Raw genomic sequence first — 13,762 nt, forward strand, 5'->3', positions numbered from 1 at the left:
CATAAAAAAGATAAATTATCACAGGCTGTTGAACTTTGGATAAACCCTATCTTCCCTCCTTATAATCTATGCAGAGAATGGCTATCCAAACCTGAAAGCAATCCCAGTAATTATGTTTGGATGGCAAGAAAGAAACTATTAGACAGCAGTTAGGATCAGATGCCAAATGTTACAAACCAATCAATCATGAAGGGCGTTGACAATTGAAGAAATTTTGCTCACTGCATTGAATCTGATCAGAATCATCAAAACCTAGCAAACACCACCGGCAATAATGGGGGCAACAAAGAATAGAAAAACAATCCATAATTTGCATATTGCAGATTTGAGTTCATAAGAAGGTAAATTCCAAAACAGCCCAAAGGCAAATACTGGTTTAACAACTTGTTTTAAACTTTATTCCCTGCAAGCTGAAAAAAGTCAAACATTACACGAACCACTTAGCTGTAGTTGGAGCGACCTTCATGCAATTATCAAACTGTCTTCCTCTCATTTCATGCTTCAGGTGAATCGGAACGGATGGCTGATGAGCAAAGAAACAAATTAGCATAAACAAAATTTTCTACAACATAAATTAAAATTTAAAACCAAAACACCAAGTATAGCATACTCGGATGGTAAAAAAAATATGCCATGTAATTAACTTTTGGACTAATTTGGCAACCATGCATATCCAACCATAGTTCCTTTGACACTCACATTTCATATACATCACATTATTCAGCATACTCATCTCAACATGCAGACAGATGCACCTTGGAAGTTAGCTGACCTAAACTTTTGAAGCCACATGTGTGCTGCAACATTCATCATAAAAATTTGACATAATTCATATAGGATATTGAGTTCTCTCTTAAGGAAGTGATTTTGAAGTTCTGTAAGTTGGAATTACAAAGAAACATCAATAACAGAAGAAACCAAAGAATATAAGATCCAGTGATTGCAAAAGGCGCTCGGGCGCTCGCCTAGGCGCTCGGGCGAGGCGAGGCGAGGCCCGAGCGCCTCGCTAATGTCCCAGGCGGCGCGCTTCAATCAGGCGCCGCCTGGGCGCTCGCCCGAGCCCAGGCGCTGGGCGCTTCGGGCGAGCGCCTGGGTAAACCGAACCAGAATTTTAGGTCTGGTTCGGTCCTGGTTCGGTTGTTAGTTGGTTCAATCGAACCAACTAAACTAATATAACCCCAACCCTAACCCTAACCCAACACTAACCTGTTGCCGCTGCCGATCCCGATCTCGATCCCGATCGCGATCTCGTCGCTCGCTGCTGCTGCTCGCCGCAGTCGCTGCTCGCGCCTCCCGCGAGCCCTCTCGCTGCTCGCGCCTCCTGCGAGCCCTCCTGCTGCTCGCGCCTCCCGCGAGCCCTCTCGCTGCTCGCGTCTCCTGCGAGCCCTCCCGCGAGCCTTCCCACTGCTCGCATCTCCCTCGAGCCCTCCCGCTGCTCACGCCTCCCGCGAGCCCTCTCGCCTCCTTCGAGCCCTCCCGCGAGCCTTCCCGCTGCTCGCGCCTCCCTCGAGGCCTGCCGCTGCCGCTGCTCGCCGCTGCTGCTGCCGCCGCTGCTCGCCGCTGCTTCCTCGTTTCTCCGTCAACAGGTTTATACTGTTAATGTGATTATATTTATTAATTATATTATATATTTTTATATTTTTATTTAAAATTTTAAATAATTATATTTATTAATTATATTTTATATTTTTATATTTTAGCGCCTCGCTTCGCTCGGGCGAGCGCCTGGGCGAGCGCCTAGCGCCTTGGGCGTTTTTGGACCTTGGCGCCTTTTGGCGCCTAGCGCTTTTTAAATCACTGATAAGATCTCTGATCTTGCAGCAAGGAAGTTAGCAAGGAGGTCAATCGACTAGGATTAATAAGCACGGTGGTCTTTGGGATTCAACTCATGAAAAGGAAATCAGTTGCAGTTTATCCTTGATCAGTAAGACCGGTCATACTTCACACAGGAGCATATGTAAGCCTGGTTCTGAAAGATGCTATCACTTTAACTTTACAAATACACTTGATATGACATGCGAACAACATCAATGAATTAGATGGGTGTATATTCTGTTTCTCTTAAATCAAGAGCTGATCAGTAACTATGCTCCTAAACAAAGTGTTCATAGAATTCAAATAACTTTAGATATGAGTATCATGCAAGATATCATAATACTCGTACAGATTGCTTCCGAGAACGAAAAGGTATTATGAAAGATATCTTATCCATTCAGTAACAATTTTAAGGACAGAGAAATGGCACAGTAAGATATGAGTACTTCTCAGAAAGGATCCTAGAGAATATACAACTTGTGAAACCATAGAAATAACTAGTCTGATGGCACGCATCAAGAATGACCTTAACTCAAGAAAATCAAATCTAGCACTTACTCATGTCCATGATTTTCAAGTATGGCAACCATCAAGAAGCCCTTAACTTAAGATAATAAAATCTAGCACTTATTCATGTCCATGATTTTCAAGTAAATGTGAATCACATTACCATATAGAAGATTTTGGGCTAGAACATCTACAAAAGGAGAAAACCAAAGCGACTGTTTAAGCAGTAAGGTCATGGTGTTGACATGAGACTACTACAAAACAATACTAGTCCAATCACATTACTGTACAGAAGATTTTGGGCAACAACATCTACAAAGGGAGAAAACCAAAGCCACTGTTTAAGCAGTAAGGTCATGGTGTTGACATGAGACTACTGCAAAACAATACTAGTCTGACTATTTCTTGCTCCATCTGATTAATAGGTTTATTGAACCCTCTCTGATGTCAAAATCATGTCACTGAAAACATTCGGTATTCACCAGTGATTTACTTGGATTGAGAGACAAAAGAGCAACCTCCAGATCCTCTTTTCTTACCAAGAGAGAAACTGTAGAATTTTGTCATCTTCACAAAGTATAACCCTTTATGCGGATTTGGTTCCTGGAGGATTTCCAGAATGACCCTAGAATCCAAACACTAAATAAATTCATGTTATGGGCTAAGATATGATTTGATGACCAATACAGCAAATAGAGTAGCATACTCAGTGAAGTCTTTCATTGTCAACTCTTAGCTATGACATTGTATTGGGACATGAAGGACTTTAAGCCTACAATGAGAAGAAAGTAATTGATGCACTAGTCTCTCATGATTGAGGACGCAAATGTTCCTTTCAGATCAACATGATTGATCCCATGAGCAAGTACTGAGCTTTGAACCTATTATTGTTATCACATCTGAGTTTAGTCCCACATTATAAGTGGAAATGTGGAAAACACAGGTAAGTTTGTAAGAGTTTTATGGGTGTGCCATCATTAACTTCGGCTTACACATCCTAAGTCATACGCTGGAAGTGAAAGAAGACTTAGGATAGCTTCTAAAAACTTGATGGATATACTAAGATTAACTTCGACCTAAGCATCCTGAGATAGTAGTCCAGTTCAGGCTCAACAAAGTTAAAAGGTCAATGGCGTCGAGTCATGATGGTTGCTCTAATCTTCAGTGTATCACACATATAGAAATTCATTATTGCCACTTTAAAGGGTCAAATGCATGATTACTCAAGTTGGCTCACAGATACAGGATAATGCTTCTACTTACCATCATTCTCGACCGCAGGCAAATATATTGATAAAGAACGATGCTATGGACAATATAAGCAAAATTATTTTTCTCTATTTCCACAATATAAGGAGGAACAAGAAAAAGAAAAGAAGTGGATCATCCACACCCAAAGGGCAGCAAGACTGCGATCTAAAAATATCAGGGCACTTGGTAACGTTTCCACCACCTCCAATCCGACAGTCTAATCCGACATCTAAAGATCATAGACAACCAAATACCTAAATCCATAATTGATCGTGCCCGTCAGTTAATCCGTCATGAGCAAATCGAGATCCCAAACACACAATGCAGAAGCCCGATGACCAGACGAAGGCTTGAAGAAGGAATCAAGGAAACAAAAAATACTATACAGAAGCATGTAACCCACTAAATCCCCCAAAAAAATTCGAATCGCCACGTTGTAGCCAATGGTATCGTTTCAACAGACAATACTAAAAAGGCATGATCTTTCTCCTAAAACGAAACCCTAAAACAACCGATTTGACTCTTACGAGAGCTTCGGCATAGTAGCGAAATCCATAAAGAGGGATTAGCCTTAGATCAGAGAAGGGGCGACTCACAGGGCTTCTCGGGCTTGCCGTCGGCCCACTTGGAGACGATGAAGTGGACCTTCTCCCGGGCGACGGCCTCCGATCGGTAGGGCTCCTTGAGGCAGCCCCGCACGAGGGAGGCGCAGATGTTGGAGTAGGTGATGTACGTCATTCCCGCCGCCCTCCAGAACGGCACCGCCGCCGCTGTGCTCGCCATCGCCTCCTCCTCTCTCTTCTTTTCTCACACAACAGTTCTCCTCTTTGGGGCATCTGCGATTAGCTTAATTCACAGTAGAGGACATTTATGTCATTTCATGCAAGTCCTGGACGGGCCGGACTACTTGAGTGGAGGTAGAGTGGGCCTTAAAAAAGGTCCATTAAAGGGCCCAAATTGCTGTAATGTGTGTTAGCTTTGCTTGGAAAAAAAAATTAAAAACACTTTTAAAAAATAAATTACCAAATTTACAGCTCAGCATCTTATTATGATCTCACAAAATTGTCAGAAATTTCACCACTTACCCTTTAATAATAATAATAATAATAATAATAATTATTATTATTATTCCTATAATATTGATGGTTTTTATTTTTTATTTTCCTTCCAAAGTAGTATGGAAATAACTTCATTGCTTATTGTTTAATTTATTTTTTATAGTGACGTTACTTTCTCTTTGTTGGATAAAAAATTAATATGCATTAAAAAAATAATAAATCAGATTCATGAGGTTCTTTTGCAAACCCTAACTGGTTGTCCTTCTTTGTGTAAACTTTTTTGATAATGTGATTTATGCCAATGATCTCAGCAGCCGCATGTGTTTTATGCCACAGTACTGTGCTTCTTTTCCTTGGGAGTTTGTGGAAGAGGGAGGACTCATTGCTTTGAGGGTGCCTTTGATGGCTCCTTTTACCAACAAAAGTTGCTGCTGACTTCTATATATTTCTTTGGCTTTGCGTGGCTGCGTCAAAAGCTACTTTTGTTGATCTCTCTCCTGTGTGGAAAGGCTCCACACCATGTTCTCTTGGCTGAGATATAGAGTGAGCAAGGCTTAGTGATCCATGCATGCTTGTAGTAGGACTCCCTACTGTTCATACTGATAGGAGATTTGATGTCGCATCTTAATTTGATGCACAAGCTGCATGCTCAGACTGTGGTCTGAGTTGGAATGATGCATGCATGAAGCGTCGTGTTCAGAATTCTCTCTCTCTCTCTCTGTGCCTAAATAAGTCTGATAAAGAGTGAGAAACAAGTCTGACAAATGCTGAACATGAGGCATGCTTTCCGGTAAAGGTTCGTGTCAAGATGAGTGGTCGTCGACCTCATGTATGTAGACAACCAGCTCTAGAGAATGATGATGGCAACTCTACCGCCAGACACTGTAGACATGGCAGACTGACCATCTTTGACAGCACTTGAGCTTTCATGAGAAAAAGGAGCAGACCACAATCACTGTCTCTTTTGTACGTGTTTGTAGGTGACCTCTGAGCCCATCTCTCATGCTCTGATCTCATCATATGTGCCACAATAATATTTGTGGAATAGCTGAGGGAGATATGGCTGCAACGAGAGGAAGCAGGTGGTAGGCAAAAAGGCAATGAATGGAGGCACATGCATCACTGTTGCCGGAGGACCCTCTCCTCCCTTCGAGCTTCTCGAGAAGTGCAAATGACTTGTCTTCTTCTGAAGCATCGATCTTTAGACACCTGTGAATGAATGAGCCGTGTGCAAATTCCCTTTCTTTTCTATCTATCTAACCTGAGGCAACTTTTGAGCAGGCCATGCATTTAATCTGCTGCCTCTTTTATCTTTCTTGACAGATGAATTCACACGACACATCCCTCGCCGGTGGGTGGGGTTGAATTTAATGGAGGCCCGCCGGTTTACTGCTTTGCTTACAGGGAAAGGGTGTGTCCTCCATTGGAGTCAGCACAAAAGGTGTTCGAGAGTTGTCTTTTGGCATTCCTGGCAGCAGGCAGAGATTGCATGAAACATGCAGCCAACGCCTTCTGCCACTGCATTTAAAATAAGTGGCCTATCTTCTTCCCCCTCGGTCACTGCTTCTCGGTGGAGAAGGCACCTCCACGTTGTATTCCTGAAACTACTAATTGTTGCTGCACCAATTGGAACACACACACACATTCTACTAATTATAATGTTAGACACGACATATGACTGCAGCATTACATGTAACATACACAACAACAAGAGAATCCTATATCAGTGCTGATGTCAAACAAAAGATCGGATAAGAATATGATTTAGATCGATGAACATGTTATAAACAGCCTCAAGATTCTAACTTGTTTGGGTTTTGAAGCCTCAGTATCCCAGCAGCATCCTAAGAGAAAAAACAATAGGAAGCACTGTGTGATGTTCATGTTGTCCACAACCCATCGACGGCAATTGCCACCGACGTCGGCAGCCACTCACGGTCGCCGGGACTCTTTGCTGGGCCCCCTTTCACCACCGATAGCCTGACGACCACCACGCCGTCGTCTGCTTGCAGATTACACTTCAGTTGCCTCAAGTTGGGTATTAGCACCCTTTCGGACCATTCGTCGAATGCTGCTCCCGCGAGCCATACGCCCGCGACGATCCGGTCGACGGCGTCCTCGTCGACCTTTATGGAGCATCCGTCGCCCATTACGGTGGCAAATTTCGTCGATATTGAGTCTGATACGGTCCTTCTCAGAGGGCTGAAGTCCACAGGATTGAACATTATGGTATTCTCCACCAATTCCATCCACTGGGAGGCAGAGGACGACGTCGAACACTTGACGGCCAGCCTTCCATTCTCATGTTCGTGCTCGGTGGTGAGGTCGCTTGAGTTCCATGAGCCCTCTCCGGCTGCGTCCTCCATAGCTACTGCCAAGTTCAAGTCCAGCGATAAGCCTACGCCACACGACGACTGCTTCCTCAGTTTCGTTGGTTGATCACCATTGCCGAGCCAATCGGCACAACGCTTTCCGGGGTTCTTCTCAGCTGAGAGCTCCAGTTGCCACCCATGACCGACGGAGTGCAAGATCTTCTCCTCTAGAAGGATGAGGGATTCATGGCGGCTCTTGAGCTCTTCCGGCAACCAACTCGAAGTGAGGACGAAGATGACACTCCCCAAGCTGACCTCCCGGCCGTACGAGTCGAGCAGTCGACCCCGTTCCATGGCCCGCTTGATGCCTCCCTGCACGACCCCATCTGCCTGATCTATATCCTCGAGCACGACCACCGAGAACGGGTTCCGGCGCACAGCCTCCGACACACGATCCATCGGAGTCCTTCCACGCGAGACCATGTTCGACTCTCCATCGTCTCCATTAGAGCATGTTGAAGTGCCACCGAAACGAACTATGGTCGGGGCAGTCCCGAATAAGGTCTCCGACAGCGCGGTGGCCATCGTCCTCTTACCAACCTTGTCGGGGCCGATGAGAAGAAGCCAAGTGTCGCCTTTAGCACCGCCGCCTGGCCGCTTCCAGTTCTCGGGTTTGGAGTGCATCAGAGCAGTAGCAATGGCGGAAGCTGCTTCCTGTTGCCAGCCAACCTTCTCGGTGAGCCCCTTCAACAGCCGCTTGAAGGCATCTTTCTCCGAGATGCCGGTGACTTTGGCCCTCTGCTGGATCGAGAATCCATCCTGCGTGCACTCAGTGAAGTCCTTGACGCGCTCTGCATGGGTCTTCTCCAACAGAGCGTTTGAGGCTCTCGAGTTCCCGAGGACCAGATCAGTCTTCACCGGGCTCCGAGGAAGGCTACATGGCTGCTCACTTGATGCGTTCAGCATAATCTTTCTCCGGTGGACGAGGTTTCGAAACAGTGTTAAGTCCGAATCAGGCTGGGGAGAGCCAAGGAGCACCGTATGAGAGAAGCTGGGGTGAAGGCGAGAGCACGTGTCCTGCCATTTCTTGAGCAGCTCCTCCGTGCTCTGCTTCCCCATCAGCTCTTGTTCCTCTTCCTTCGCCTGACACAAACACGATTCAGATCAAAGAAATTTTAGCTTTCAGGAAACACTACCGTGCTTCGACTATGGAATGTGTATCTGTAAACAAAATGAGACCTGAAGAAGACTAGTTGATGGTTTCGTGCCACCTCCATCGCTAAGCTTAGCAAGCTGCAGCCACTTCGGCAATGCCTTGTTGTCTTCAACCTTGGAAGGCGATTTCTTGATTTCCTCGGTGACAAGCCTGGCCAGTTGATGCTTGTAGCTCTCCATGCAGACAGAGCACAGGATTTTACCTGAAGAATCTGCGCCATCGGGAGGTTGACTTCTGGTTATAGCAACGGCAGCGGAGCTGCTAAGATTACCAATGACCCCAAGCCTACAATTCGAATCAATAAAAGAATGGTTGATGCTTGATACCAAAAGTGTTGTCCGCAAAATGAGATCTAAGGAAGGCATTTAATCCATTCCAAGAAAAAAACACTGAAATCTATCAGCTCCTTTTCCAATTGAATGGCAGCGTATTGTGCAATCCAAATAGAGAACAAAATCAAGACACCAGCAAGAACTTAGCAGCGAATACTGCTAACAAGAAAGGGAAAAAGATCTCACTTTGGGAATGTACGCGGCCGTGAAGCGATCGGCAGCACCTGCAGATCCCAATCATTCTCCATCGCCGGGTAGTAGACCTGGCACCGGAGGTACGTCACGCTCGTCGCCGTGCCAACCAGCCACAGCCGACCGTGGTCTTCAAACCTCTTCACAAGCTTCCCCATCTCCGCCACCACCACACGGCCGACCTCGCAAACGATCTGCCTCGTCTGAGACCCAGCCGAAGCTATTGAAGCCCCGCCGGGGCTCTCCACCAGCCAGCTGAGGTCTCCGAGATCAAGAACCACGCCATGGCCCCGGCTCATCTCGGACTCGATGGAGGCGCCCAACTCTCTGATCCATGCGGGGATCCAGGACAGGTCGCTAGCAACGGCGGCTGTGGCCAGTTGCTTCGCGAAGGAGACGACTTGGGCTGTTTGGAGTGGCGGCGGTGCGTCGCCAGATTCGATCTTCTGTAGTACCTCCTTCATGACTGCGTCCGGATGCGAGTCACCGACAAGGACCGGATTCCGTTTCTCGGATCTCAGCAGAATGTCCATCACCCGCTTCACCTCCTCTCTCCGGGGTTCCTCTAGGTCACCTCCGGCGGTGGCGCCACTGCTGTGTCGGTGCTGGTAGAAGCGGGGATTCATGTAGAGGTTGCGGGCGGGGGAGGCGTGGATGCTTAAATTGTGACTGAGACCGCCGCCGAGGGCGGAAGCGAAGAGAGCAGGGGAAGCAGGGGAAGTGAAGGTTGAAGCGGGGGCGGTGGTGGAGGAGGATGACGAGGAAGAGGACAGGGATTGCTCGACGACAGCCTTCACAGCGGTGGAAGAAAAGCTGGCCTCGCGCATAACGCGGCTGACGGAGGGGTCGTCGAGAATGGAGATGACGAGCTGCGCGAGCTCGACCTTGACAGCGAGGAGCGGCGTCTGCTGCTGCTCCGGGCATCCACGGCGCTGGTGCGCCTGGGCACGCTTGAGCGCCGCCTTGAGCGCGTTAGACATCGGCGGCTCAGCAGTCGAGTCGGCGCCGCTGCCGCCGCCGCCCCCGCCTGAGGAGGAGGAGGAGCAAGGGAGGCGGTCCAGGGCAACGGAGAAACAGAGATCGAGGGCGCGACATCGGAGAGGGTGGACCGTGTCAGAGAGTGAGCTGACGCAGGCCCGCCGGAGTAGACCGGAGGGGGCAGCGACAAGGGTGGCAGCCACGTGGAGAGGGGTGGTCTGCCCGTGCTTCCGCCGCGCTGCCTCCTCGACAGAGCGGGTCAGAACGCTCGCCGCCTCCGGCGTCAGCGTCTGCAGGATTGCGCTCAGCCCTCCCCTCATCCTTCTCTCTCTCTTCCTCTCTTCTAACAGATAAAAATCTCACCTATAAAAGCTGACAACCGATAAAAATCTCACCTTTCCAAGCTTACTGACATCGAATCTGAAGAAACCCCGCAAAAACACAACTTTTCTCAATCGAAACAAGAAGAAGAACGAGATGAACAGCGAGCCGCCGAGGAAAACAATTCCCTTTCGACTTGATTCCCTTCTGCCACAAAAGAACAGGACTCAACGTAAAAGCCAAGGCCACTGTAGCTAACGCCCGAGGGGAAAGATGACACCTTTGGAAGAGAACGGAGAACAAGAAACCCAAGAGTTTTAGGTTGTTCACTCTCTCTCTCTCTCTCTCTCTTTCTCCTCTTGTTTCAGCAGCAAAGTACGGAGTCGAGAAGGATCAAAGAAAGGATGGTCGAATAGAAACTTCCTTCTCTCACGAGCTGCCTCTCACCTCTTTTGCCCCTCAGGGAGAGAGAATGTGAAATTGCCTTGTGAAATGTGAAACGAGAGACAGAGAGGATATAAATTCTAATGGTGTAGGCGTCCTGAGAGGCTGAGAGTCATCTCCTTCTCCTACCTTTCTCTCAAACACCTTTTGGATGTCATTAGTACGTTAGACCAGCCTTCTCCAAAGGCCTTGTCTGCTTGCGATGATATCATGTTTAGGTTGGCTTGTCATGATCTATTGTTTATTCTTTCTCTCTCTCCCTTGCTTTTCGATCCTTAGCTTTCTGAATCAGTTCTTTCTTTCTCTCAATCCTATCATTTTGACGTTTGACTATACTACCATGAGTTGTCTAAATCTGTTCGTGCCTCTCTCTCTCTCTCTCTCCTCCCTCACTTTTTGATTTCAGCTTTCTGAGTCACTTCTTTCTTTTCTGACGTTTGACTACACCCCACCAACTACCATTTTCTCTCTCCTCTGCCAAATACCTTCTCCGCGTATAGAACTGATACGACCTTTTCTCCCATTCATAGTCTGCCTCTACTGTACTATCCTGTCTACAACATAAATCGAAAATAAATTAAAATGCATGGGATTCAATATAAAACTGAATGAAACATCGGATTCAAAACTAGTAAGGTTTTCGTCTCTCTCTCTCTCTCTCTCTCAAGCATCAGTGGTTTCACACGAGCATTATGTGTTCACTCCCCTTCAAGTCTCCGAAGTCGGCCAAAGGGATCAGATCGTTGGCGTCATCATTCCTCGTCTCAGTACTGCCACCAGTCTTCGCTCCATAACGCGCTCTCCTTTCGCCTTTGTCGCTCTCTCTCTCTCTCACGCGTTTCTCCAGCAGTTCGGTAGACCAGGAGGAGTAGGAGTTGAAGCGACTCGCCGTTTGGCTCTTTACTGCACGCCATCTTCTCATCGGCTTTTCATCGAAACCTTTTGTGTTCCCTCCTTTCGATGTAATCGCTGTGGTCCATGCAGCATCATCAGGTTCACAGTAATCAACCCCACCTGAAACAAGACAAGATCGAAAAGGCTGCTATTCCACCATTTTTTCCTCTCCTCATCAGAAACTACTTGCTCCAAAATTCAACCCACCATCACAACATCACACGTCGATCGAAAAGGCTGATCCACGAGCATGACTTACCCAACTCCAAGCTCTTCGATCATGTGAAAAGAAATAGGCATCTGGATTGACATGTTTAAGATATACGGCACTAATATTTGTTGAGAGGGGGGAGAATAATTCCAAAAATCAAATGAAATCGCAGCGATCAACAAGCTAAAAATATATCAGAATTTTTTACTATTGAATTTTGAAGAAATACTGTGATGTTTACAATTTGAAAGGCTAATCAGTTCCCAAAATATTCATACGGGAGAAGCAGTCAAGAGGTAACTTTAAACTGAAATGTGGCCGCTTGTCTTCTTCTTGGAAAGTAAATTAATTTATGGGTTTGAGAAGATTCGCATATTGGGTATTTAAATGAACCAAAGGATCACGTAACAGCGAGCAAGAATTCCTTCGGCTGTTGAGCTTGCTTTATCAATAAGGAAGGAAGAAAGCTAAGGGTCATCGATGAACACACAGTGGCTATGCATGTGTCATGCCTTCCCTCTCCCTGAAACAATGGCCACACGTACAAAGTCTCTTACTAATAGGGAGTATATGTGAATGCTTGCAAAACGAAGCTTCTCCTCTGACAAAGAATAGAATATTGCAACTGTGGTGTGCACGTTGAAGTCTCTCTCTGTCTCTCCCATCCTTCTTCCTCACCCTAAAAGCCATGGCTGACTTCATTCCACGACCTTTAGACTGCCTTCATCTGTGGCCTTGAGAACTGTCGCGGTTTGAGTTTGATCAGCAAATCTTCCATCCAAGCCAGAATCACAGAAGCAAGGATTCATGGAGAGTTCGTTCCCCTTCGTGAATTGATATCGATCATGTCATGAGGGGTTCCATTATGCTTTCCATTTATGCAAAGTCTAAGAGTTTGGACTTCCGCTAATCAAGGAAGAATGGTGCCAAATCACGGCAGTTCTTAAAGATTGATGGTTAAGATCACTGCAACTCAACAGTATCGATATTAACTTCGTGGATGGCTTAGGAATCCTTGAAGCTTGCCAACAATAGTATCCAGTCTCCATGAAATGGATCTGTGACATTACACTAGTCACCGAAGCTCATGTAGAACTCCCATGTTTGTTCAAAGCAGGCCTACAAAGGAAAAGGAGAACAACTCAAAGCAACAATGTCAGCAAAAGCATGCCACCATTTTCTTCTTCCTGACGCACGCACGCACAATCAGGAAATATCAGATGGGGAGGAAGGTTGTGATGTTACATGTAGCCAGTAGGCATACCAACTCCATAAAAGTTCTCATTATTTCTCTGGAAGAAAAGTAGAAGAAATGAATCATTAAAGAATAAGAAATTGGAAGTGTACATGCAGCCAAAATATTCAAAGCCATTGATTCAGATTTGGACACTTTTGATTCCATTAAGTTCAGCAACACCTTTCCCTGTTTCAGCAGCCAATCTTAAAAGTCAACTACCATACCACATGCAATTTCTTGAACATATCATGGCAAGCAATTTGTATGTGAACGGTTCCTCGTAATCTAAAGTCTCGCGGCTGATGCAAGGAAGCACTAATAGCTGGACGACACATTGATACCAAATCATCCATCCCAGTATATGATAAGTAGATGAGATTTCCCTAACTGTTGAGGAAATCTCTCTACTCTGTTGAGGGAAATCCTCTAACCCGTTGAGGAAACTTCTCCTTCTAACCTGTATATAAAGACGGAGGATATGTCAATAACATTCAACTATCTCTTTATTTTAACATGGTATCAGAGCAGCTCCTCTTGGCGACAGCAGCATCGCCATGTATTAGCCAAGCGGCCACAGTAGCACGTTGCCTCAAGCAGAGTCATTGAAGAAGCACCAAGACATGGATTCAGAGCCAGTGCTAACCGGTCTTGCTTTTCTTCGCCGGCCTTGCTCCCTCTCCTATTTGCTGCCTACAGCAGACACTCTCCATCGCCGTCACGCAAGGAGGAAAACATTCTCTCTTCAATAGCAGTGAACGGCGAACAGCGGTGTCTTCCTCGCTTCCCGGCCAGTAGCAGTCGCAACTGCGAACAACAATCCACAGCAGGTGCCGGCAGCTTTTGGCACTGTTGTAGATTGCTCAATCTGCTACAGCAAGCAAAAGCAAGCAATCTATAGCAGCAGCCCCCTCCCTCATTCTCCACCTTGTGTGACCTGAGTATCACACAAGGTTCGCTGCCTTCTACAAAAAAAAAAAAAAAAAAAAAAAAAAAA

The 13,762-nt window shown here is 46.4% G+C and overlaps 2 protein-coding genes across 2 annotated transcripts; both read right to left on the reverse strand.

The window, feature by feature from the left end:
* Positions 1 to 291: 291 nt before the first annotated feature.
* LOC135598076 (ATP synthase subunit epsilon, mitochondrial-like) lies at positions 292 to 4,397 on the reverse strand. Its single transcript, XM_065091605.1, has 2 exons — positions 4,170 to 4,397; positions 292 to 523 (listed from the first exon to the last, which is right to left on the reverse strand). Exons 1-2 carry the CDS (start codon positions 4,354 to 4,356, stop codon positions 495 to 497), a joined length of 216 nt encoding a protein of 71 aa, XP_064947677.1. The 5' UTR covers positions 4,357 to 4,397; the 3' UTR covers positions 292 to 494.
* Positions 4,398 to 6,381: 1,984 nt separating this feature from the next.
* LOC135598082 (protein SMAX1-like) lies at positions 6,382 to 10,333 on the reverse strand. The gene is made up of 3 exons (XM_065091610.1): positions 8,678 to 10,333; positions 8,183 to 8,444; positions 6,382 to 8,086 (listed from the first exon to the last, which is right to left on the reverse strand). The coding sequence occupies exons 1-3, from the start codon at positions 9,979 to 9,981 to the stop codon at positions 6,512 to 6,514; spliced, it is 3,141 nt and encodes a 1,046-aa protein (XP_064947682.1). The 5' UTR covers positions 9,982 to 10,333; the 3' UTR covers positions 6,382 to 6,511.
* Between the last annotated feature and the right edge of the window lie 3,429 nt (positions 10,334 to 13,762).

The sequence above is a fragment of the Musa acuminata genome, chromosome BXJ1-2, assembly GCF_036884655.1.
Source record: "Musa acuminata AAA Group cultivar baxijiao chromosome BXJ1-2, Cavendish_Baxijiao_AAA, whole genome shotgun sequence".
In the NCBI taxonomy this organism is placed as follows: Eukaryota; Viridiplantae; Streptophyta; class Magnoliopsida; order Zingiberales; family Musaceae; genus Musa; species Musa acuminata.

Coding starts and splice junctions, on each gene's coding strand:
- LOC135598076 (XM_065091605.1), bottom strand. CDS start 4,356: ATGGCGAGCACAGCGGCGGCGGTGCCGTTCTGGAGGGCGGCGGGAATG. Junction 524..4,169: donor CGGCAAGCCCGAGAAGCCCT/GTGAGTCGCCCC, acceptor TTTGCTCATCAG/CCATCCGTTCCGATTCACCT.
- LOC135598082 (XM_065091610.1), bottom strand. CDS start 9,981: ATGAGGGGAGGGCTGAGCGCAATCCTGCAGACGCTGACGCCGGAGGCG. Junction 8,445..8,677: donor CGGCCGCGTACATTCCCAAA/GTGAGATCTTTT, acceptor TTCGAATTGTAG/GCTTGGGGTCATTGGTAATC. Junction 8,087..8,182: donor CATCAACTAGTCTTCTTCAG/GTCTCATTTTGT, acceptor TGTTTGTGTCAG/GCGAAGGAAGAGGAACAAGA.